This window comes from Oenanthe melanoleuca, chromosome 19, assembly GCF_029582105.1.
Source record: "Oenanthe melanoleuca isolate GR-GAL-2019-014 chromosome 19, OMel1.0, whole genome shotgun sequence".
Classification (NCBI taxonomy): domain Eukaryota; kingdom Metazoa; phylum Chordata; class Aves; order Passeriformes; family Muscicapidae; genus Oenanthe; species Oenanthe melanoleuca.
The window spans coordinates 7,497,253-7,524,389 of record NC_079352.1 but is presented as its reverse complement, the minus strand read 5'-3'; the positions used below and the strand labels follow the sequence as shown (position 1 = coordinate 7,524,389).

Below are 27,137 nucleotides of genomic sequence, written 5' to 3'. Positions count from 1 at the left end.
GTGGGGTCTTCTCTCTCAATTCACCAGCACACAACACTCCAAGTTCATATTAATCAAAAGGCACAAAGCCTTTGAACAGACAAGAATTAGGTCCCTGTGTCTGTGCCAGTCAATCAGCTGCTCTGGACATTGCAATCCTATTTCTTTTGTTGCAGGCAAAACAGTGGTTTAGTGTCTTTAATATTTATTTGGGAATTAGAATTAATAGATTGATACAAAATCAGAGCGCCTCAGCAGTTTCTTGCAGCTTTATTTAAAAAAAGCCTGTGTTAAGATGCCATCAAACCATCAATATTTACCTGAGAGCAACCTCCCCAAGCTCTCCCTTATTACTGAGGCATAAATTCCCCAGGAGGGACACCATCCCTCCCTCTGTTTTTTACCACAGAAAATTTTAGAAATTGCTTCTTACTCCTATGCATGCAGCCAATCTAACTTAAAAAACATCCTGAGAAACTCCAGGGGTGAACAACTGATTACCAAGTCAATTTACCAAGATGTTGCTGTTAACTCTGTGGCAGATAAATAAAAAGAAATTAAGATTTTCCACTGGGAAAGGCAAGAGCAAGGCAGTAAATGCACAAGAGTGCCAAGGTGGTGGTGAGATTCCAGGTCCTCCAGCAGGATTGATGCAGGTACAGATCAAAAGAGACTTGGCCACAGAATTGCTGAGTCTCAAACTAGAAGCAGCCCTCAGAACATTATCACATTTCTTGAAAATAAAATTTTTAATAAAAATTTGTGCAAACTCAGCCCTGGGGCACAGCAGTAACTGCCCCCCAAAAGGGGGCCCAACACTCAAAAAACTCAACCCATCAGTACTCAAAACCCAAATGCAACTAACTAGGACCTGATACCCAGCTCAGCCTTATCAGACCCTCATTACAGCATATTTTAGTTAAATTACCCTATGGAGCTAGTCATCCCTTTCTCTTTAATGGCCCTGGGAACGTTCCAGTCTGCTTCACTCTTATTTTTAGTGAACAAAAGCAACACACAGTTGCCATTATGCCAACATTAATTAGCCATGTGCATTTATTCTTCATCAAAAATAAAGCATGTACACTTATATGAAAACAAGAAGGCACTGCCAGGCTCCCAGCAATATGCTGTATAGTTTAGCTATCAAAGCATAATTTTGGCAATAAAACTAGGTAACTGCTGAAAAACAGTTCTGATATTGTTGGCCATGCCTAAATATGAAATTAATGTGACAGATACTTGCATTTGCCTGTTCAGAATAACAGGATCCATCTGCAAAATCCAAGGTCTGTGCTGGGTTCTGACTGGATGCACATAAGTCTCACAGAAAATTTAATAAGTTTGGGCTTTTTTGCCTCCAGCAAAGACTGAAGTCTCAATGCTGCCCAGCTTCACTGAAAATACAAATATTTCTTTTGTCCTCTGTCTTTTGGTAGAATTTTTTAATTGAATAAGAGATTTAAGAACTATAAACAAACAGTAGAGCCAGCTGACAGCCACATGAAGTATGAAAGGCAAATTTCTCTTCCAACCACGTTACTCTAACACTGCTCTGAGCACACAAAACCCACTCTGAAATATGAATGCTTCTCTTCCCAGCAGCTTTCACCTGTTCCACCAGCTGGGAAGGCTCTGTGGGCCCATTCATCACAAATTCCCTTCTCTTCCCATCTTGCAAAAGCATATAAAGTTTAGTGGCCCAGATCTGATTAATTCCAGGAAATTTAATGAAATCCAGTTTCCACATCCATCTACCACCAGATTCTTTGGCTGCAGGCATCCCCAAAATTCAAGTCAGTGCCTGCTATAGTCAGGGTTTCAGTGATGTGGACACTTTGGAATAGAATTAAACCACTTTAACACAAAAAAAAAAAGAGTATTTTCTCTTGGAGTTTTCCCTGACCAAAGGCTGAATCCCATGAGTGTGCTGTGCCCCACAGCAGCACAGATGCTGCTGCTCTCAGAGAGGGGCACATAGGCAAGTCAGCAGGATTCTGGGATGCGCATTTTGATCACAAAATTATTATTTTTGGAGAGGAGCAAGAGGCAGCTGGCCAGGCTTTTGGAGAGAACTGCAGGAGGAAGAGCAGGTACAGGCCATGCAGGGACAGAGCAGCAGCTCTTGAGCAGGACTGAGTGAGAAGGTGTCAGGGGTAACACTACAAACCCTGTTACACACCAGCCCAGATTGTTAAAGTAACCCCCCCGTGCTCAGCTCTCCCTCCCAGGCAGGAAGGGCTCAGTGCTGTGATTGCTCCAGCAGCTCCCCAGTTTCCAAAAGCCTCCTGCACCATCCTGAGAGGCAGAGGAGCAGCAGTACCTCTGTCACACAGCACCCAGCCACCGTCACAGGACTTCTCCCCTTCTCCATGCCCACCTTCTTCCAGGAATAAAATGCAGAACTCCTCCAGCAAAGCTCAGACTCCGTTTGGAGCTGCACATCCCTTGGTGACAGAAGGCTGGAGCTGAACAAGGCACAAGGGAACTCCAGCAAACAGGCACTGCATTCAGCCCAGAGGCTGCCCTGACCTGCCACTGACTGACCCTTTCCTACACAGGACATGCACCTGCTGAGGTGCCACTGCAAAGCCTCTGGGGACAAGAGAGCCCTCAGATCTTTCCCCTCATTTTGGTGTTTTTCATGTGATTAAAATCAAGTGAAAGCAGCTCCATGACACGTGGCAATTATAAATCCAGGCTGAATGGGGAGTTAGACTGGCACATCACTGGAGTTCAGGCTCATTTCTCAATCACAGCTGAGGGCATGGAGAAACAAGGGGGAAATTCAGAAATGCAGGATCAGAAGAGTAACTCCAAAAATACACAGCCAAACCTATCAAACTTTTCCTTTGTCAGTTTATGCTTCTCTATAGCAAACAAATAAAAGGATATTTCAGTATCTTCGATTTGGGTACAAAATAAAGAAATCAGGCTAATATGAAAACCCATTCACACAAAACTGCAATCCAAATATTTGTTAATATCCACACACAGGGCCAAGCTTTTAGCAAGGGAAGAGCAGCACCTTTCCAACCCCTACAGTGCTGTAACCCACCAAAGGGTCTGGAGCTCTGCACATGACCTCAAGCAGTGACTGGCCCCTCAAACAAAGCCTTACAGATGTGAAAAAAGCCAAGCTAGACCTGTGGCTTTTACAGTTCTCTTTGGGGAAAGAATTTACAGTGGCAGAGGTTATACATACACTGCTGGTCACTGCAAGAAGAGAGCTGAGCTGACAGAATCCATGAGCAAAGCACAGCCCCTGATGTGCAATAAGGGAGCACAGCAGCAAGGAGAGTCTGTGGGTGAACATCCTGTGCCTGAATCACCATCCCAGTGTGCCCAAGCTAAACAGGAAACTCAGAGATGGGTATTATTTTGTTTTGATTAAATAATAAACACTTCTGCATTACTCTGACAAGAGGCAGCATTGTCTTGTGACCCTCATTTTGCAGCATCATTATCCCATTATTAATTTGTCTGAGCATGCTAAAGCAAATTTTGACAAATATTATCCCCTTGATTAAAAATGCTGAGAGGCTTTCCTAATTCTGCTAAATGTTCTGTATTTTGGATACTGAAACACACAGCAAAGCCACCAGGCATGTAGGAAGTGGCCTGAATTATAAGGACAAGAGGTTGATCTAAAGAAGCAACCACTGACCTTCTCAAATGAAAGTGTAATATAGTGAAAGCACAAGTTTTGCCATCATCCTGATGTGTTCCCCCAGAAAGCAAGAAGAAAGCCTTTTTTAACAAAGTGAAATGAAAAACATGACACACAAAACTCCCATCTTTGATATCTACTAAATTATATATAATAAAAAAAACAACCCAGCAGCCAATAAGCCAGAAAATTGAATCCTAAGCAAATCACACCCTCAACTGCTCTCAAAGTGTTAATTATACTGATAGTGGCAGCCTGCATAGCTTATGTATACACTGGATATGGATCAACAGCAGCAAGCATGTGTAGGTATGTGAAAGTAAGTCATTATTCAAATCCTAGGGCTTCAAATGTTCCTGTTCAAACAAAGGCACTAATTTGATATAAATAGCACAGGCCAAATCACCTTAAGTGCTCAGTTATTACTCCTACACCTCACAGGCCAATAGCTGTGGCTACAGGGCAGCATTTAAGGCCATGGGGGAGGTTCCCATCTGCCTAATTCCAGCCCTGCCCATGTCTGTGTAGGCACCTCTGCAGATCCATCTGTCTGCACCCATCCACAGCTCGCCTGTTTTGTGCATCAACTGGGAGAGGGAGCCCATTTATTCACTTGTTACACTTGTTTTGATCCACCAACCCACACACAGATGGGGAATTTCACATTCCTGGCTCCACCAGGCCACTGCCTGCAAGGCAGGCACTCAGCTGTGCCAGCCCAAGCCCTGCAGGGAGCCCTTACCTTCCTTAGAGCCCGTGCTGGCAGCAGCTGCAGCGCTCCCTGATGCCCGTCCCACCGGGCTGGAGTGCTTCCCAGCCCTGCCTGGGATTTTAAGTCCACTTGGTTTCAGCATGATTCCTGTCTCCTGGGTCTCAGGCTCCTACTGCCAGTGTCCCAAGAGCTGTCCCAGTGTCACTGCTCAGGATTCTTGATGGTGAACCTCTTCTTCCATGGTCACACACCTGGGAGAGAAGAGCACAAAGGAATCAGATAGAGAATGAGTGGGACAGCAACAACCAGGCTCCCAAAAAGCAGTGCCCAGCCCTGTCCTCACAGCCCTAGAAGAGTCAGAACCTTTCATTTCAAGGGTGATATTTCCCTCATCTCCCATCTTCAAGTTAATTTTTGTTTTTTCATCAATCTCAAAGCCCTGGGCTAAAGCTGAAACTTCCTGGAGCCATTAAACAAGAATTTAAATACAGTTTGGGATTTGAGTAACTGAAATGGTTTTGATTGGTTTTAAATTCTAAAGCTCAGTTCAGCAGCTGCCAAGCCTCTGCTGTGCAGTCAGAACCCTCACAAAAGGCACCACCTCTCATGCACAGCCCCAGTCTCACCAGCCTCTCCAAACTGACAGGGAAGGAAGGATGAACCCAATGTCCTTAATGACAAATCCAAAAACTTATCACAGAAAAAAGAGTATTTGACCCTATGGATTTACAAGAAAATTTGAAAAAACCCCCCAAAGTTCTGAAATTTAAGCATAACTCTACCAACTATTTATTAATGAAGTCACAATCCTTTCTTATGTCATTCCCTTCCCAGCAGGCAAACGGAATAAAACCTCCAAATTCCTTGCAAGGATGTTGCATCAACAAGCACAATTTTATGACAAGAAAAGAAAAATAAAGGAAATGACTAAGTTGTTTAAAAAAAAAAAAAAAAAAAAAAAAAAAGCAACATTCCTAATGGATAAAGAAAAATAATAAATAAAAATGAGCCTATCAGCCAAAAGGAAGCTGAGGCTGGGAGTCAGCAGGCAAGGATGTGGAGGAAAAAAGGTGGCAGCAGAGTAAGCCAGGCACAGTGTAAACTAACAGCAAGGAGAGCAATCCAAGGACCAGGCAGAAACTGGAGACACTGCTTCCTGGGCTAAGGAGGGAGGCAGCACCCCTGAGAAACACTGCAGCAAAGATTTACAGATGGTACAAGGAGGGAATTGCAATAGTGGGATGGGAAATGATTAAGGCATGAGTAAGGACTTCAACACAGGCTGGGCCAGAGCGAGCACAGATGGCAGGGCTCCAGGAAAAGCTGCAAGCAGACACAGAGGAGGGAAAACCACAGAGAGAATTCCAAAACTGTGATCCTGAGGGCTCACAAACATCTAAAAGTGCAGTAGGAGTCAGTGATCCTACATCAGCTTAAAGGAAGGAGGGATCAGCAGAGACATCCTGGGGAGGGAGCAAAAAACTGAGGGATCAAAGAATTTTGTGTTCAGCACCTGGGGGGGATTCAGACACCTGCAGAAGTCAGGGATGAGAGGCAGGATGCTCCAACCACATCACCCACAGCAGAAATAACAGACAAGAGCAAGAAATTCTTCTTAAAGAAGAGGAAAAGCAGCCTTCCTGCAACAGAGCTGGCAAGGAACAGCTGTCAGAGCTGGGCAGGAGGCTGCAGCTTCCAGCTCTGTTCAGCATGAAATAGGGAGAAAAGGACTGAATCTGGAGGTGAGAAACACTGATCAGCCAGGCTCCTTTTATCTGTCAAGCCATCAGATGTGGCATCTCCCACACACTCCATCTCATAGGACACATTTTGCCCAGGGCTGGCTTTGACTGTACAGACCAGCTTGATTTCCAGCTCTTCTGCTGGCAGGTGATGTGCTCTACCTGAGATCTCAATCCATCACCCTCTTCACAACATTGCTTCACTCCTGAATTTACTCATTACCTGGTCCTACATTTTGGTTACAAGGTTTGATGTTGTTCTCAGGATTAAGCAACCTGGGGCTGCTGGTGCTTCCACACAGCTGGTTGAATTAACCAGGAATGTGGATAAGAAGGTGAAAAGACACAGGGAAGGAAAAAAAAAACAGTAGTAGAGAAGAATTTAAGTAGGAAAGGGTACCAGAAGAATAAAAAGGATTTTACAGTTTTTCAGTCTTCTGATAGAGAGAATCTCTGGATCCTTAACTTTGCAGCCAGCACTATATAAACTTTAGGGAACTGTGAATTTAGTGTGTTCCTCTGTTTTGCTGCCCATCTTTGAGGAGACAGGAACTTCAGTTCATTCTCTCTCCATATCTCATTATCCCTAAAGATCAGCTGTCCACTCCCATCACAGGATATTGTGATTTTCTGCTTCTTCTCAGGACAACTGGATATTTTTACACTGGGGAGGCAAACAAGAGGAAGTGTATTCCCACCACATAAATATTTTTGCCAGAAATCTTTACACAAACACATTTGCTTTCAACACACTAATGCTAAAACCAAATGAACCCCACAGGCTGCTAATCATTCTCCCCTTGGAACAGAGAGATGCTTTTATGCTTTTTAACCACCACAACCAGTTCATGGCCACACTCACTGGGGTCACATTAAACAGATTCAAAAATTTGTCCAGTGGTACTAGGGATCAAAGCAGATCCCCTGCTTGGCTGTGCCCACTGCATGCCAGCTTTTGGGGGGTTCTGAGAGGGGCAAACTCCCCCATCCAAAGTGTCACTGTCACAAACTGCAGGCTGACCACAGCCAGGGACAGTGTGGGGGTCTCACAGGGCAAACTCACCATCCAAAGTGTCACTGTCACAAGTGCAGGCTGACCACACTCATCACCACACAGCAAATAAGGATGAACTGGAGTCAATTTTACTATAAATGCAGTTTGTCAGTACTACACAGATAAAAATAAATGTCTGGGATGCTTTTAAGGAAGTCTGTGCCTGCTGCTGGGGACAGATCCTCCTTCTCTGTCACCAGCTTCTCCCCCACTTCAACACAAATACATAAGAACAGATTTTTAGGAAGCTCTGAGCACAGAGCTCTTCCAAATGATGCCATTAGGTCATCCTCACCACCCAGCAATGCTGCCTGAGCTTTCCTAGTCCCACATTAGCTCCTGACTGAGTGATGCAGCTTGTGTGCTGCAGAAATATCCTTGGCTGGGACCCAGGCCAGTATCTCCACAGGGCACTGTCCTGCTCCATTAGAGATAACAACATGCTCTGAGCTCCCAAACAGAACCCTCAGCTTCCCAACAGGCTCTATTAGCAGAGCCCTCCTGAAAAACCTGCTCCCAGCTCTTCTAGAATCTGCTTCCAGCAGTAGAGGCTGAACACAGGCAAATATACGGTGTAAGAAACACAGGAGCCATCTCTCTTCCCTGATACTGAAAGTCAGAATAGTCTTTAAGCTCTACCCAGAAACTTCAGGAGAACTGAAAATTTCTATTCTCTATGTTATTTATCATTCCTACTCCCCATATTACCTGCACACTTTGCCTTCCTGCAAAAACTCAATGGAAATGTGACTTTTTCCAGATACACTGTAAAAAGAAAACCCCATCTGCTCCTCTGGATACTCCAGTGCCACCAGCTCTATTTATTTTAGTTTTGTTTCTTTTACAAGATGAGACAGACAACAAGCATTTTCTACATCTCTGCCAGATTTTTCCTGCAGTCCTCCCATACTGGAATGAATGGTCCTGCCTGTTCCCACAACCAAGAAAAGCATCCCAGGAATGCACAACATTAAACCCTGCTCCAAACGACCAAAACATTCACTTCCCCATCTTTCCACCAGAGAAGGGGACAGCTGAGAGTGAGTCACAGGCTCGGGGAGGGAGCCGTGTCGGGGGATGTGATGCTGACACTCCATTCCCAGCCGATGATTTTGGGGCAGAGATGCTGCGGTGGCTCCAACAGGAGCAGGGGCGGGGCTGGAGCGCTCAGTGCTCCATCGTTCCTCCTCTCACACTGGGGTTTTTACTACCTTGAAGCAAGAGGGTTTTTTCTCTTTCCTTCCCCTAGCCCGGAGGCTGTGCCGGGAATCCTCTGTTTTTGTTCCTTGTTCCCTTGAACTGTTTTTGGCTTGGCTTGTTTTTCGGGACCGCCCCGAACCGGAGACTTCGGGGAGCTGAACCAGCACGGGAAAGGACAGAGGAATCCTCCAAGGACATCAAAATCCTCCAAGGACATCAAAATCCTCCAAGGACATCAAAATCCTCCATGGACATCAAAATCCTCCATGGACATCAAAATCCACTAAGGACAGTGGAATCCCCCAAGGACATCAGAATCCTCCAACTTTGGCTGCTGCGAGGAGGAGACCCAGACCAGAAATTCATCAATTTCCCATCTGCTCCGGGCTGCCACATGAACTCCTTTTCCCCTTCCTGGACACCATTCTGCTTTCCAGACCACTCTCTCAGCCCGTGGATTCTTCTTCCCCGGGAATTTTTGAGTTGTTTTGTGCTATTGTAGAAGGGTAAATTTCTGGGAGTTCTCATCCAGCGTTTATTCAATCCTTTCCTGTACCTTGTAGGCACCTCCTTTTTTTTTTTTTTTTTTTTAAATAAACCAGTTTTGGGGCGTTTTTTCCACTTTCACCCCCAACATCCATTTCTCTCATTAGCAGAAAAGAGAGGTACTGAAGCTCTTTTCTCTTTAGAGGAAACACTCACTCCAGAGCCTATTCTCCTGAAAATTCATCTCCAAACCTGAGACAGGAACTGTTCTCAATTAAGTACAGATGTACAGCCAAGAAATACCTTTCACCAGGAGCAATATACATGGATATGCCTGGCAGGCCTCATGGATAATTGCCTCAGAGCAGCACACATTCAAAACAAACAACTGAAGGTGCTTAGAGTCAATTATTTCATAAATATGGGAGAGGAATAACACAAACCAAGGACTGGAAGAAGAAGTCAGTTTATCCACAGCTCAGCTTCATCCATCCCTCTTACCCTCAGGAAGGCTCATGAGTACTGACTTGCCAGATGGAATAACATCCTATCCAGGATGGGCAAAAGTAACAAAGAGGAAAGAGGAAAACCCTTATGGGTACCACAAAATAAGGATCTCCTCACCTCAACTTTCTGAGTGCAACAACTGCAAAACACAAGAACATGTTTCCAGACACCAGACTGAGTTGGCCTGAATCCCATCCTGTGCCTGGTGCTTCCTTCTGGCTGGATCTGGATGGAAGAAGTGTTTACCCAACATGACACCCTGGGCAAGGCACAGGGATTTCCCTATAAGAGAAGACTCATGTAGAATTCAGAACAGTATGTGAAGCTCAACATCTCCCTGAAAATAACATGCTAGAGAAGAAATTTGATCCCCTGATCACTGCAGTTCTGTACACAAAATAAAGGCAAAAAGCTTTCAGAGCCAAATCTGGTATTCCTTTATTAAGCCTTATATAAAACCTTTACTGGCCTAAAGGTACTGATTTTTTTTAAGCTATTTTATTTCTTGTTTCTGAGCATTTGGTTGCATCCACTCTATATTTCCAAGCTTTTCTGCACCTTCCCACTACCAGTGAAATGAGATTTTTCATCTCCTGGAGTTCTTATTCCTGGATATATTACTGCCAAGTGTCCCATGCTAGGGACAAAAGCAAGTAAAGATTTGGTGCCCCAGGCTCACAACCCTGACCATGCTGCAAAGATGGGTCAGGGATTTCCAGAACAGAATTCCAAATCCAGGGGCCAGACTCGAAGCGCTCAGGCTCGTGTGAAAGGGACAGGAAATGAATCCCATCAGAGACAGGATATGATAAGGCCAAACTGCAGCTTTGCTAATAGAGACAGATTGTGCTGAGAAGAAAAGGCAATTTTATCTTTTAATTCCTTAAGATGCTCCATCCGATCCAAGGTAATTGTGCCATCACCTCCTCACTGCTCTGAGGAGTCACTCCTGACCAGAAACTCATTTCTGAGCCACATGGCAGATTAGGAGCAAATCCTTGCACTTAACTGAAGTATAGAGGAAATGAGACACTCATTTTTAATTAAGGTCAGACTCCTCTTCCAAGGAAACCTTTCCTTCTCCCAGAGAGGGAATGGAGACAGTACTGCAGGAATGAAAGGAGCTTTCATACAGCTCACACTGCTTCCAGTCACATGTAGGGAAAAACAGGGAATACCCTCTGTCAGCCAGCAGGTTTTTTCTCTCTTGCAGTTGGAGAATTCAAAGAGATTTTCAGCCATAAAGCTCTGTTGTCACTACAGTTTCCCTGACAAGTGTGAAGTGTTGTTAACCTCTAGAGAAGGTGTGTTTCGTCTTCTTGCTCACTCAAGTTTTGTAATAATTAGCACAGAATGCCAAGGGAAACCCTAGAGGACTTTTATTTAAAAGCTCAGGTATTTTTAAAACAAATTCTAACATCTATAACAGACTAAACATCCTGTGATTTACATCTAGAACAAGAGTTTTTAAAGGAGCAATGTGAAAAACCCTCCTAGTGCACTCTAAAAACCACAATGCAAATCCTGAGGCAGAAAGAAAAAGCCAAAGTACATCCAAGGAAGTCATTACATAACCTTTGGAGTAATTTATGGGCTGGATGAGCTTGTGCTCGTTGCTTGTGATACAGTAGATAACAACAGTTCTGTACTAATTGCAGAGCAAAACTATCTCCAATTTGTGGGAAAATCCTGGACATGGTCTTGGTTCTGTCTGAGTTTCTGCTCCCTCGAGTTCAGCCCTGGGGGCAGGGGACAGTGTCCCTGCAGAGATTTATTAGGGCCATGACACCAAAGTTGCAGGCTCACATGGGAAGGGAACAGAACATACACAGAGGTTTCACAGCTGGTGTCCTGCAGGTCAGCTCAGACTTGATTTATCACCACTCAGTTCTATTAGAGATTTCTCTGCAATTCATGAGGCTTTGATAAAATCCAAGTTCCCTATTCACAGGAAGTCTTATTTGTCAAAAACAGCATCTGGAGGAGAAACACGAGGAGAGCAAGCCAAGTGCAGGAAACACAGTGATACATGGCATATATATTCCATTATAATGGTTTGGTATTTTTCTACTGGAGAAACAATTTCTTTGATTAAATATGAGCTATACACCAACCCAGGCATGCTATGCATGCTGTGCAGAGCTACAGAAGGATCTGCATTTTTGGAATGCAGAACTGGAATTTCCTAGCTTTTGACTGCTGATTTAGCATAGTACTAAAGTTCACACTGGCACTTCATCTGTTACTAACTGGAGTTCAGATTAATACATGAATTGTAATTTATGCCCTTCTATAATCTAACCTCTGTCCTGAACTTTGATTATGAAACAAAACCAGGACCTGGGTCCCTTCTGATTTTTCCCTTTTTACAAGACAGGCTCAGCCTGTCTGATGGCACTGCAGTGACTGACACTAAACTTGCAGATGATTTGGTTAATAAGACTGGGATACAACAAGTTTCTGGTGTACCTTGGGACAAACTCCTCACTGTGCTCCACTAATGTTTTTAGACACTGGTCTAAAAACACTCTCAAGTGCCCTAGGAAAAGGCACCATGTTCATGCAATCCTTTTTGTGATGCAGACCTGGCCATCCCAGCAGGAACCAACAGAACCTTGCCCTGGGCCACTGCAGGTGTTACACCTACTGCAGAATCTCCTCAGAACAACCCCAGTGCAACACCAAGGGAAACCTGACCCTGCCTCTCCACAAGCTGCCAAACCTCAGCAGGGATGCAGGACAGGAATATGTAACCCTGCCCCTGCTGCAGCCCCTTTCCATTAGTTATGAAACCGCTGCACAAGATATTTCATTCCAAACAGATTCAGCCTTTGCTGCCCAGGAAACCCCCCACCACTTGCCAGTGCAGATTCACCCAAGCCAACCTTCTGCCCACATTCCTCCTGTGCCCTCTGCACAACTCTGACACCCTCCCATTGTGCCCAGCTCCCAGGAGACAGCTTTGCCCTTTGTCTGCCTCCTCTGTGCCATTCTGAGCAAGCAATGCTTTCCTCTGAGAATTCCAGAGATTTGAGACTCACCAGCTCCCAGGTCATCTCAGCTGACCTTCTCCAAGCCTCCCCACTTGAATTCAGTCTGTTCCAGACATGGGCAACCCAAAGTGCTTCTGCATCCCATGATGTCTCACCAGGCCAGGGACAAACTTTATGCCACATACTATGATACTAACAATCTAATTCCATCAAACAAAGCAACTGCTCCCAAAAGTTTAAAGAATAACTAGCCCACTTTCACACTCTGAGTGTTAAGATACAACAGGAGATAAGCTAAAAAGTAAATACAGACTATAATAGACCCAGGTGGGTTGGAAGGCACCTCTAAAGATCCATCCTCTAATCGCCCCATAGCTAAGAACCAGCACAGACAGCCAGGACTCCTGTTTCCTTCCACAGGGGTCACTAATGTCCTTGCTGCATACAGAGGGATGGTAACAGCACCAGCCTGTCCACTGAGGGGGGCAGAGCAGCAGGTTACACCTCTTTAAAGATCTGAGGCCACCAAACCAAAGACACTCAGCAGCAGCAAACCCACTTTCCCTCTGGGACACCAAGTGCAAACCCCAGTCCCCTTTTCCCACACAGGCACCCTGCTCCCTGTTGCTGATGGCAGCAGCAATGCTGGACACAGGTGCTCCCAGCAGCACCCTCCTCCTCCTCCCTGCTGATTCACAGCCCAAACTCAGCCTTCCATTGCAGCAGATGACCTCTGGGCTATGTGCATTCAATTGCTGCTTTCTCCTGAGCCTCTCTACAAACACTGCCAGATCCACACAGCTCCCACCACAACCAGTGGTGCAGACAAGGAGAACAGTAATCTGGAGAGTTTGCTTTCAGTCAGTGTGTGTTAATCATAGAGTTTCTTAATTTACCACCTGTAACTTCACTCATCTCACACAACAGGAGTTTGGATAGCTCATGGATCTTAGAGTACAAGAAGGAGCATGTCTTATTCAAATCACACCCCTGTCATATTCAAATTACATCCCTATCAATGACCAACATCATAATTTTTGGCAAATTATGATATTGACAGATAAGGTCCAATTTGATCTGTTATCTCCTCCTGCCACACAGATCCTTTTCCCTCACACCCTGCCTTGCAAAATCCAATGTTTACTTTGGATTTCAAAGTGACAGTGACACCAGAGCTGGCTCCCTAGCATGTCCTGCATAGGGAGGCTGGGGATTGCAGTTTCTAGGGAGGAGAAGATAAAACCCCACCCTATGCAGGCAGATTGCACAGAGGTGTGGAGACTGAACATGCCCACTCCAGGATGTGCTGGGCTGGCAGGAATAGGAGAGGTTGCCACATCTGGGCCAGGCTGTCAGTCCCAGCCTCCCTCCACAGCAGCAGAGACCCAGCAGGAGCTGCAGAGCTCCATGGCCTGGTTTCAATCAGCATCTCCATCCACACACTGCCGTGCCACTGAGAAGCACACACAGCAGTCCATGATGTACAGGTGCCAACAGCCAAAAGGAAAGGGTCTGGACAGACAGAGCAGAGCTAAAAATACAATTTAATTGTTCATTTCTCTGGAGGTAGGAGTGATGAACTCAGCCTGCAGGCAGGTAGGCAGGACAGATGGATCAGCCCACCACACTCCTGGAGTAGCACAGCACTACATGTTCCAGCTGGAGCTTTGGAGTCACCAGGTGTCCCTGGCAGCTCCTTCACTTCTCACAGAAACTGGCTGTTCCTATACCACTAACGCAGGCAAAGCCACAACCAGGATTTTGTACAGAGATCAAGATATCATCTCATCTAGCCAAGCAAGTGCAGTGCCCTTAGAAAAACCAGCTCCCTACATCACAATGCAGAGCAGGGGCACAACATCTCTAATACCAACTGGTCATGTTTCAACCAAAGGGGAAGGGCAAAAACTGAGTTGTCACTTCTAACAATGGCAATCAAAGCTGCCAGCAGCACCCTAAGGCAGAATGCATCATAGCACTCCATAAACCTGAGTCATATGATCACCAAAAAGCACTATTTGACTCTGACATTTCCATGTCAGTGTGCTGGAAGTGCTCCTACACCTTCCCAGTGTGCTTTGGAGAGATTCAGAGATAAATAAAGGAATAGTGCTTGCAGATGTTTCAGAGACATCAAGACTAAGCTTGCATGAGGCATTGATACTGCCAGTATTATTTACTAGAAACATACATAAATATATGTATACATATAAACAAAGTTTTCCTATGGATGAGACTCAGCAAGTTCAAAAAGGTATTACATAGTAATAAGTAAAAGCCCACATAAACAAACACACAGAAAATGAAGAGTAAGAGGCAAAACATCCTTCCTCCAACAGGATTCCTCTGTCTCACCAGCATATTCTACACAGGCCTGCCTTTTTCCATATTTTCCATCATTAAATCTCTATTAGAGATGACTGGTGGATGGGTCATCAGCTAAACATGCCAAACTTACCAGCTGGGAAACAAAAGTCCAGAGGGAAAAAAAAAAAAAAAAAAAAAAAGGGCAGTTATCCAAGGTTGCAGACTGACCTGCTCCAATTTGCATAGTAAGGAATTCAGTTATAAAACAAATAGCTAAATGCTAAATATAGCCAAGGAGGAGGCTTCATTCACCAGGGCCAGCTTCATGCTGATAGGAGCCACAGAGGTAGCACAGTACATGACACACAACAGTCAAATAGAGGCTGCAAAGCCCATTAAACAAACACAACTGGAGAGGCCTCTCTAACTAGGGAGGTTTGTTCCACACCAGGAGAGTCCCTGCATCCAGGGGAGGCACTTGCAGGTCATGGGTGTGAGTGTTCACAAAGGATGGGAAGGTGCTGCTGCTTTCTGTGCCTGTCAGGCTCCTGAAAAGTCTCCAGTACTAATTACAGGGGACAGGAGTTGTCAAAGCATGATGCAACAGATAAATGGGGGGGGAATATGCCAAAGGAAGAAAAAGAACAGATCAGCCAGAGAAATCCTTTGTCAGTGACTGTGTCAGGAGCTGGTGCCTCTGGAAGCCCTCCCTGCCCCAGCAGAGGATGTGCTGCAAAAGTTCACACTGCAAAAGAAATTGTGTTGGTTTTTATCAGTCCAACACCTTTGGCCTTTGTACAGAAACATGCAGATAGGCAAAGTGACAATGACAACAAAGGGGAAACATGCACTACAGAAAAGAGTTCAAACTGAGCCAGACTGCCCAGAAAGGCTGTGCAAATTCCTTCATTGCTACAGTATTCTTTGAAAAATAAAAATCTCCCAACCTCTGTCTTGAATGACAGGTGAAGACAGATCCAATCTGGAACAGACAGATGGATCAGATGATTTCTTGAAGTTTCTGTGAAATCTTTCCAGTGTAACCAATATCCACGTGGTCCTTACTACACTATGCAAGTTATTCAGTAAAATAAAATAGAATTAATTTTGAGTTCTGGCATAGGCAATGCAATTTAATTTGTATCATCTTTTTAAAGGAAGCATGTGTGATAGCAGAGAAAAGTGATTTATAAGGAGCAAAAAGGGATTTAAAAGTTCCAAAATGCACATATCCAACATTCCCAGAGCATTTCATTCACAAACCTCAGAGGGGATCAGAATTACAGCACCCCTTTTGAACCTGGGAGAAATAGATAGAAATAAACTATTTTTCTCAAGACTTCTGCAAAAACAGTGGCAGAGATGGCACCACTATCCCCTTGAATATCTAACCCATCAGAGCACTTGGGAAATTCTTCTGAAGTGTTTGTTTTATAGACACACAGTATAAATATTTTCAAAAATAATCATTTGGCTTTCACAGGCACAAACAGAGTTATCATCAAGGGAGTCAGCAGAAGAATTCAGAGCATAAACTCTCAAAATAAACCAAAGTTTAGATTCTCTTTGTGCTTCAGCAGACAGGGTGAGGAGATGGAGACTCCATGACAGGCTCAGAAACTGCAACATGGAATTTTGCCAGTCTGTGCCACATTTCTCTGCAACTATGCAGGTGAGTGCTCAATACAAATTAATAAAATGAAATGAAAATACCACTTAATTTCAGTGCCAGTTCAAGTCAGCATCATATTTAATTCCATCATTCTGAAGAAAAAAAAACCACAACAACAAAAAGGAACAAAAATATGACAAAGTTGGCTTTATTTCTTCACACATCTTTCTTTGCTTATGCTGCATCTGAACCAAGCCACAGTTTCACTTATTTAGACTGGGATAATAAAAAACTGTACCAGTGTACAGGAATGATTACCCAAAAGTCTGATGCAGAAACACTGTCAGTTTGCTCTAGGTTTTATCTAAAAGAGGTTTCAAGGGGATTGTTTTTTTTCAGGAATAGCAGAAAGTATCAGTCACATGCAACAAAGTCATTTTTCCACAACAAGAGCTACTGCACAATCACGTAAGAGCAAGAAATTAAATCCAGCTATGAGGGAAATGATTTTGCTTTGTCCTGTTCAGCATCAACACTCCACAGAGCACACAGGCTGCTCTCAGCAGAACAGGGAAAGGCTCCAAGAGCACGGGGGTGCTGCAGAAAGGGACTTTGTGCAGGGATACACTGACAATTCTGTGCGTCTCCATCAGTGTCAGCCATGGAAATGAGCTTCCACTGGGGGGAGATGGGAAGGACCCACATGGGGAAGACAGGAATAGAGCAGGACACAAGAAAGACCAAGCCCAACTCCTTATTCTAACCTGGGCTTCCAGAGCATGGAAGAGTTTGTCTTTGTTCAGCAACTTAATGTGGTTGTTTTAAACAGTAAACAGACCAGTAAAACAAAGCCCAAGTCAGGCTGGAGCCTGACATCACCAGTACTATCAAACAAGGTGTTCTCCCTGGCTAAGACCTGAAATTCTACCATAAATACCACAAGAACAGTGATAAAAACAACAGATAGAGACTGATTACTGGGGGCATTTAAATCAGCAACAGAGGAAAAAATAGTGCTCTCAACCCATATCAGCAACTTCCTTGGTCCTTCTTGAGCCTTTGGAAGATGGAGAGGAAAAGAGTCACAAGATATTTATAAAAGGCATCCATGAAAAAATAGATCTCTGTATAAATATCTACAGATATCTCTATAGATAAGTGCACACCATTGTCTAACACAGGCAGTCACATTCAGGTCTAGCTACCCACACCAGGGCTTTCCCAGAGCTTTAAAAGTATCTAAAACTTGCCATGCATTGTGTCCTCTCTGCAAAGTGGTACCAACACTGGGGTATGGAACTTGATTTATATATTGTCTCCTGTCCTCACCAGAATTACAAAACACCCTCTCAAAAAAAAAAAAAAAAAAAAAAAAAAAAAAAAAATATATATATATATATATATATATATAATTTCCCCAAGTATCATGGACAGAGGCAGCATTTTGATAAATAAAACCAACAGCCTCAATCAGGAGGTGGAACACATGCCTTGTTCCATTTTTACCACCCAGTAACACAACAGAAGAATCAGCCTGGATGTCCTTACATCACCACATCCCTTGGTAGCAGAAAACCCCCTCTGTGTTCTCCATCACTTCTCCTGCCAAACCAAAAAGCACAAGTGGGGATTAAGAGGAAACACACCAGGAAGAGCTCCTTGCTAGAGTAGATTATGGCAGCCTCCAAGCCTTAGCCCCAGTGGATAATCCCACCCATACTGATCCTAAGAGCATCTCCTGAAAAGAACACGAGGTTTCCCTTAACTGAGGGCAGCCCCACACCAGTGCTCCTGAGACAGGCTCCAGCACAGCTTCTCCCTGCTGTGCTGCAGTGGCTGGTGCTGATGTTGTCACTTGTGCCATGTCTCAGGGCTGAGCCTTTGAAGTCCTGTACTCCCAGAGATTTCTGGTAGGCAGTGACAACTTTTGTGAGAACACAGCCATTTGAGCAGACTGCCTCCTTCCTAATCCCTGGCAGGCTCTAACAGCAGGCAGTAATTTCTTAAAATTTCTTAAAATCTCAACCAACTTTAAGATCAGGAGCTGCACTATGTTGCAAAGCATCACCACATCAGCAATGACAGACCTGTGCTGATTAACAGGAGAGGAATGGAGTTAGCAGGCAGCAGGGCAGAGGCTGAGGCCAACAAGCCTAGCTAGGCACCCCAAATTTATCTCTGTCCACATGCAGACCAGTTCTTGAGTTGCAAGTCACCCTCAGGGAAACACTTCTAGCCAGCAGTAAGGGATGGACTGGTGAAACTCGACATCCATTCCAGCAGGATGAGTTTCTGAGACAAGGTTTGTAGGCCTGTGAGACGGATGCTCGACAGAGCAGCAAATAACACTCGGTGCTGACACAGTGCTTTGTCTCCCAGCGCTCCCAAAACGCCGCTGCAGCCTGCCTGGAGACTGTAGAGACAACAGCTCATGCCTCTGCCTCCATCCCTGGATGCTGCCCCAAACACCCTTTGCTGTTTCGTGGCAGGAGACGCGAGGGGCAGAGCCCTGCTGCATCTCACAGCCTGAGCACGGTGCCAGTGCCGCCAGCTCAGCCCGGGCCTTCCTCAGCAGCACATCGTGCAACAGACAAACCCCACAGCAGATCCTGCAGGATGTGGTTAATGTCCAGATCGGGATCGTTAGCCAAGAAAACCCGAGCGAGGACACTGAGCCAGCAAACAGCCAAGCTTCCCAAAGACAAAAGACAAATTTCCACCCATTTCAAACCCAAAACTCGCTCGGAACCGAGACACGGATGCTGACACCCACTCCCACCTCCGTCTCCATGGCATCAGGCCGCTGCCTCGCTGGCCGCTCCACCGCGCTGTGCCTGCCCAGGAGCAGCGGCAGCGCCCGCCCCGCACCCTGCGGGCTCCCGGTGGGTGCGCATCCCGCACCCCGCCGGGTGAACACCCCGCACCCCGAACCCCGCCGGGTGAACACCCCGCACCCCGAACCCCGCCGGGTGAACACCCCGCACCCTGACCCCCCCCGGGTGAACACCCCGAACCCTGCCGGGTGAACACCCGCACCCCGCACGGTGAACACCCCGCACCCTGCCGGGTTTCTCTGTGGGTGCACACCCCGCAGCCCCGCACCCCGAACCCCTCCGAACCCGGGTGCCGCTGCTGCCCGCCCGAGGAGCCCCGCCGGGATGCCGGCCCGCCGAGGATGCTCGCTGCCGTTCCCAGCCCAAGGACAATGCGCGGGGCCGAGCCGCCCATCGGTGCGAGCGGCGCATCCCCGCTGCCCGCGCTCCTCCCGCACCTTCCCCGTCCATCCCTCCTTTGTTGCGGCGCCGGCCGGGCGCTGCCGCCCCACTCACCCTGCGGCTGCCCGGCGGAGCGGGGCAGGGGCTCGCTGGCAGCGCAGGATGCCAGCCCGGCCGGCAGCCGCCCTGCCACTCCCTGCTTGGCCGAGCCCCGGGCGGGAGGAGGGATCTGGGCGGCGGCGCGGAGCGGCGGGGGCGGAGGAGGATGCGGGGCCGGCACCGCCACTCCCTCCGTCCCTCCCGGCTCACGGCCGGGCCCGCACGAACAAAGGGGCCGGTCCGGGGCCGCACCGCGCCGAAATCCTCCTGGTTGCCGGCCCCGGCGCCTCCCGAAAGCGGGTGGGAGGGTGGAAAGGCGGCGCGGAGGCTCCTCCTGGCTGCCCGCGGCCCCGAGCTGCCCTAAAACCCGAAATAATCCTAAAATCACCTTTTGCTCTGCCTCCCTCCCCGCGGCACTGGGAAGGAGGAGCTCTGTAGGCACACCTGAATTGAGGTGGCAGCGGTTTTGATTGATACGAGAAGGGAAGGGCAGGAGGAGCTGGTGGTCCTTTCTGTAAAAAAGGAGAGAACCCTAATTAGCGGGGATTTAACGGGGAACGCAGCAAAGAGAACACACCTGCAGCCTTGGAAACTCGTTCATTCAAAGCAAGGATGGCCGGGCTGAGGTGGTGACCATCACTTGGCCTTCACCACTTCATTCTGTTCCCTTCCAGAGCCATGCCTGCCTGACATTGCAGGGGCATACAACGGAGCAATCCATAAAATCATTTAGGTTGGAAAACGCCTTTAAGCTCATCGAGTCCAACCATTCCCCCAGCACTGATACCACTAATCCATGTCCCCAAGTGCTAATTCTGCACATCTGTTAAACCCCTCCAGGGATTGTGACTCCACCACTGCCCTAAGCAGCCTGTGGCAGGGCCTTTTTGGTGAGGAAATTTTCCACAATATCCAATCAAAACCTCCCCTGGTGCTATTAGAGGCCGTTTTCTCTTGTCCTGTCCCTGTTCCCTGGGAGCACAGCCTGACCTCCACCTGGCTGCACCCTCCTGTCAGGAGATGTGGGGAGTGAGAAGGGCCCCCCTGAACCTCCTTTTCTCCAGGAAAAGGAGCACCCAGCTCCCTCAGCCACTCCTCATCAGACCTGTGCTCCAGACCCTTTCCAGCTCTGCTCTGCATGTTCCAGCACCTGTCTAGTGCCCATGCCCAGAAACTGCATCCCTAATTTAGACAGGAGTGGAGGTGCTTTGCACAAGGGCTGTAACTCTACTCAGTATACTTCACCACCTCTACAGACACCCCACATCACCCAAGGGGCAGCCCAGGATATTTTGCACATCAGATGCTATGGTGGAAGGCCCCAGGGTATACAGAAACAGAGTGGGCTCCCACCCACCAGCAATTCTGAGATTTGTTGCTGTGATGCTGCTTTGTTTTGCCTGTGGGAACCCAAAAAAGCAGAGGGGAGAGAGAAATGAAGGAGGTGCAGGCACCAAAGCAGAGGAGAACAGAGCATCATCCAGAATATGAGATTTGACAGTCCTGGCTTTAGCAAGATGATCCCCAGGAGGCAGCTGTAGGCATCCTCATTTTTCATCTTGCAGAGGGGAAGTCAAAGTAAGAAGTGAAATGGCTGGTCCAAGCCAAAAATAGAACCTGAAGCACCTGACTCCAACGCCTCTGCTTCAACTGCTAGTTCACTGTGTTTCCCTGACATTTTCCTACATCCAAGCTCAAGTCATTGCTTTGCAGTTCTGTATACCAGATTTTTTGTCTCCTCTCCAATCTATAGTTGCCTAGGGAGACAGTAAGGTGCCAGGAGAGCAAGATGAGAAGGTGGCTATTGAATCAGGCTTGGACTCCAGCAGGACTTCTTGCTTCTCCATCCACCTCCATGCCTGATTTGCCAGCTCAGCCAGTCCCTATCCTTAGGTCCAAGACTCTTTCCTTATCCACATGGTGGTAGAGCAATGATGGTGGGCTCCCTTTTTGAAATAACAAAAAGCATTACATGCAGACATGCATTTGGTAAGAAGGAGTGTAAATTTAAAGCAGTTCTGGGAAAAAAAAATCCTCTTTAATATTTTCAGGTGCCTCAGGGTAGGATTTCAAATCAGGAATTGCTTAGAAGTTAAACCTCATTTTTGATCAAATGTACAGTTTTATGCTTAACCTTATATGCACTAATTTGTTCTTAGCACAAATAACTTCCACATAAAAGTTTAAATTACACCCCCTGTCTACATGATGACAAAGAAGGTCAGCAGGTCTGGGAGGAGAATCAAGCCCAATGGCTCCAATATGATGAATCTAGAAAAAAGTTCACAGCTCTTATAGTAATTTCCTTGAATCATTTTGACAAATCTGCCTCTCTGACTAAACTTTCTCAGGGGAATTTCCAGGGAGAGCAAGAAAGATCATCCAGGGACAGAGCTCTGGCAGTGATGTGGCTGAAGTGCCTGTAGACTTGAATTTGTGTTTCCTGTCAAGTGCTCTTCCACAAAGCTGTTGCTCAGCTTTTGTTGTACCTGCTTGTCACCAAGCTTCAGGATGACTATAAATGTTGAAATGCCATAGTCCCACAGACACCATTTCCCAAGAACCATTTATTTATTCACAGGGGCTTGTGTGCAGGCAAAGAACCCTGCACTAATGTCCCAGCCATGGGAGAGCACAGGAGACAGTAAAGTTTCAGCCTATGAAAATGTGAGGACTTGTTAATGTTAGACAGGTGAGCAGAATAATGACTTTAATTAAACCATTATGTTTAGAGAGCTGGTATGTTATCTCTGACATCTCTGGGCTATCACATTTGCCTGATAACACTCTCTACTACCCTCTTGTTTTCTGTGATACATATCTTGTTTTGAAAAGTGGCTTCTCACAGATAGGCAAAATTGTCTCTACTTGACTGATCCATTACTGTGATTTGACAAGTATTTGTATTAGCTGTTGGGATCTCTAAAAAACTTCACTGCTGTTTTCTTTTAAATTATTCTGACAAACAGAAGCATTGCACAGACAATATAATGTAAAAATACTCATGCCTGCATCTAGGGAAACAAAAAAAGCGAACATTTTGTGTTTTGCTGTTATCTGTATTGTTTAAATAAACACAGCCAAAATGTTCCTTTCTATTTTATTCACCAGCATCAGGAGATAAAGCACCTCTCTGCAAAGAGCTGATGAGACACTCAACTTTCACATCCCAGTAAGTTAACCACCCTAATACCTCAATCCTTCCCAATCCTCCCCAAAGGCAGCAACCTTTTAAACATGACAGTTCATAAAGGCCACGTGAAGGGCTGACATCAAGACCCCAGATACCAACAAGGGCTTCAGAGTTAAATCCCTTCATTCTTTTCCCTACCACAGGCCTAGAAATCCTTGCCTATGTATGGTGGGAACTGAGTGGTGGCAGAAACTCTATTTGAAAATATTGCACAACTTCATTACTGTCAACTTTCAGTTATGTGATTTCCAGTGCCTCAAAGGTGCAGCCACAATGACAGCATAAGCTCCTGCTGCTCATTCAGGCTGACACTATAAAGAGCCTTCTGCATCTGGGGGCAGAACACCAAATTCCAGCATTGGTGGGAGGAACAAGATTAAAGAAGTGATCTAAAAAAAAAGCTGTTTTTTTCCTTTGATTACACAGCTGCTGAAAGACCTTCTTATCTTGAGGATCAGTGGCTGCTTTTAGGCCTTACTCATTCTAGGCCAAGACTAAAGTTCAGAAACTTCTTATAAACAGGCTTTAAATTAAAATTAAGGTCTTGCATGGTTGCAATGACTCAGCCAAGTGGTGATGTTTTCAGGCATTTGCTATCTGACCCAGAGCTACCACAAAGCCTCTAATATCCACCAGATTCTGTTGTAGAGATAGGTGAGAAAACCTCTCATCTTCAGACATTTATATGCAAGCCAACTGTCTAGGCTTTCTATCTAATGAGTGCAGAGGAACAGGCTCTGGGTAGAACTGCTCTCATCACACTGCAGACACCTGAAATGGATGAACTGCTCTCTAACGATGCTCCCTTCCATCCATTAATTAAAGAGATATCTGAGAACCAGCCAAGTGAGATGTTTAAAGTGAAGTGATGAGAATCCCACTCATCTCCCTTCCAGAAAAGCTCAGCACAGCTGATGGTGCTTATTTGGGTACACACAGCTCAGATGTGTGTGCTGGGTGCACTCTTGTCTGAAGGCCTCACTTTGTTCTGTTTCACTGGAAGAAATGAGACTGTTGGCCAGGATTCAACATGGGCAAGATCTGGCTCCAGGACCCTTTAGGGGAGCACATGTGGCTTGTGCAGTGTCCTGGAAAGTGCTTTGTGAAAGGCTTTCTACCAGCTGACTTCTGTGAAATATTCCTGTATATTTCTTTACATAAAAGGAAGTGTGGGTAGAAATATTTTGAAGGATCGTGGCAGTTTGCATTAATTAAGGAGATCAAGAGGAGCTCTTACTGTTTTTTTAGTGTATTTCCTATACTGAAATCAGTGCATTAGCTGTTACCTAAGCTCCAGCCATCAGTATAATTTAATCATTAGCACAGTCTAGTTCCTGTTGTTCTACATTTTAAAAATAAACTACCTTGCTGCAGTAGCAATGATTCCAAGGAATGTGGGACAGCACTCCACACAAATACAAAACAATGAGATGGCTCACGCTGCACGATTGAAGAAATAGTGCCATTTTCATCACAAAGGCTGTTTCCTGCCCAGGAGCCCAAAGGCAAGTGGATGTTCAGAGAAATTCAGCATCCAGGAAGCCTTCTGAAATTCTGTCCTCTGATACCATGTTTGCCCAAATGCCCTATGCAAGCTCACACTGGAGACCTTGGAATAGCTATTTTATTAAGTCAGTAGATGATTGTTAGTCTTTTGTCTGAAGATGAAGCTCCTCTTTACAGATGAAGTAAATGAGTCATAGAGAGAAGAAATCTCTGAACATACCTGTTCATTCAGCTGAAACAGAAATATGTTGGTCGACATCTGCATCTCAGAGTCAAACATCTACAAGTAAACATGGCTGAAAAAAGTAATACAGGAGGATCAGAGCATGACTGAAGGGAGATTTGGCAGTAATAAGCATCTCTTATTCATGGCTGGCAGGGAACAGCACAGCAAAAAAAGAGAGGTTAAGTAGTAAAGAAACCATTCCAGCACAGTACCACATATTTATTTTCCCTGTTATTGCCCTAAACCTTGTTCCTTGTGTAGATCAAGACCAAAGAGCAGACTGTCCTTTACTTAGTTCATTTTCAAAGATCAGGGCAACTGCCAGGTGCACTTACCCAGGCTGGCATAGAGATAAAAGACTTGTAAGCCTCCTGACCTCAAAGGTGAGCAAAAAACCCCTTATTTTGTAGACTTGGAATCAAATTTGAGAGGGGTAAGTTTATTGTCCAGAGGCCCTTCTAACACACAGAATCCAGGTAACCAGATCCTGGGCATTATCATATTCTTCATTCAGTTCATGCACTTCTCTTTATGCACATTCAATCCAGAGAAGAAAGCCAGCCTTAGGGCTCCCAGTGTGGTGTCCTGTTGATTAGGTGAAGCATAATTTGTTTTATAAACCTCTGGTAATTCTCTGTATGGTTCCATGTGTCCTCTAAAAAGCAAGGAGACGAAGATCCCCCACAATGGGGCAACTCTGCATTTTTCCAGTTGTCAAAGCATCAAGCCTGCAAACACTCCAAGATCAGTGCCTATGCATTGCAAAGCAAAATTCCTTCTGGATCAGTATCTTTCACTGGATGTCAAAAAATTATTCCACTCCATATACCTTTTCTTGTTGTCACCAGTAGTGTCAAGATTTATTGTGTTCTCTGTCATCAAACAAGTTCTGTAACAAACTGGAGCCAGTCTGTACTTTGTGAGGGGAAAAAAAAACCAAACTGTTTATTTCCATGTTGTTTGGGCCTTACCACAAAGACTGTTTTAGACCCAAAAGAAGCACCAGATGTTTTCTAGCAGATCTACAGAATGTACTGTGAGAGGCAGAATCCTGTGAGAGGGAGAATCCTGTTTCATTTTCATGAGCTGGAGCATTTTAGAAGATCAAAGCTGAGGGACAGGAGCCAGGATGAAAAAGTTTCCTATCTCTGTCCAAGACTTAAAAAGATTTCAGTATCTCAACCAACACTGTGTTTAATGGGGAAGGGGAAGGAAATGAGGCTTCAATTTTGACACTTAAGAGAAAAGCCAGGCTTTTAAAATGTCTTCAGCAGGCAGTGCCTGGACGTGGTTTGGATTGCTGCTGTGGCTGTGGGCACTGACCACTGAAACATCCAGTTCAGTTTCTCAGCCTTTAATTCTCCAGAAGAGCAAAATTATCCTTAAAAAGGCTCTGACACTGTAATTTAACATAGGAAATGCTTTTCCAGAAGCTCCCAAGGCACACAAGAAACAATCTTTGTAACAACTTGCAGATGAGAAAAACTGGAGCATAAAGCCCGGAGTCCCACGCAGGATCACCTACAGTCCACTGATTTCCAGTCACTAAAGAAGTCAGTTGGTCCCAAACAGGTTTGTGTAGTGGGTGTGATGTAAACCTCACAATAATGAGCTTTGCCAGAGCTGTATGTGAGGTATGGAATAGCAGCAATTTTCCTGTGTAAGGCAGAAGGAGTCTGGGAAAGGTAGAAGGCTATTAACAGTACAACTAACTGTCCTCTGCTTCCTGCCAAAAAAGTTATGCTTTTTTTAATTAAGGAGAGGTTTCAACCAAAGACCAGGTCTGACCTAATATAAACACCACAGTAATGGGCAGAGCAGAAATACACAGCCCAAACCCTCAGGACATCATGTTTCAGTGCTGATGGAATAGGCTGTTATCCTACCACCAGGAGAGCTGGAGAACCATCCACTGATCCCTGCTGTCAATTCTCAGCGAGATGGTAAAAGGTTTAAAGAAAAGGTTTATGAAAAGGAGATTATTTCTTTATACAGAAATATTATGTCCTGTGACAGCAAGATGCCCCAGATGACCTCACTCACCAACTGGATGTTGCTGCAGTGGTTGCCAGGAGCAAAGGGCAGCCTTGACTCCCAGAAATCCCAGCCTTACTGAAACAGAAAGGTTGAGAAAGTTTGATCCTTTGCCAGGTGTTCATTTTCATCTTAGAATGTTTATTACAGAAAATCTTTTATAACATGGATTTTGGCTGTCAAATACCGTGGTGTAACCCAGATCCAGGAGCTTGCACACACTTCAGTTTCCTGTCAATTTAATTGGATTAATTGCACTACATAAACTACATATGTTCCTGTAAGGATCATTCTGTAGAGCACTGTACAGTGACACATGAGAATTAGATCCTTATCCATTTCTTGGTTTTACTGCTGCTATAAAGTGGAAACTTCATCTCAACAACTGCTTTCACAACAGCAAAAGGGAAACAATGATACTGACCTGATCTGCAAAGTGCTTTCAACTCATCAGAATGAATATGGAAGGCACACATTAAAATAGCTAATGCTGCTTCTCTGCTCCAGTCCTAAGTACTGACAGATCAGCTCAATATAATGTACAATAAATACAAAGTTAATAAGTGAAAAACCCCCAAATATAAAGCTAACAAGTGGGAAAA

General features: G+C 45.4%; 1 protein-coding gene across 2 annotated transcripts in view; it reads right to left on the bottom strand.

Annotated features, from left to right (window-relative positions):
* The window catches only part of CLIP2 (CAP-Gly domain containing linker protein 2), a 73,907-nt gene extending 54,173 nt beyond the window's left edge, over positions 1–19,734 (bottom strand). For both annotated transcript variants that reach the window (XM_056506679.1, XM_056506680.1), the window contains exons 1-2: positions 19,592–19,734; positions 4,392–4,612 (exon numbers count right to left, since the gene is read on the bottom strand). In XM_056506679.1, the coding sequence (XP_056362654.1) occupies positions 4,392–4,503 (112 nt within the window). In that variant the 5' untranslated portion in view covers positions 4,504–4,612; positions 19,592–19,734. The remainder of the gene's footprint in view (positions 1–4,391; positions 4,613–19,591) is intronic.
* Between the last annotated feature and the right edge of the window lie 7,403 nt (positions 19,735–27,137).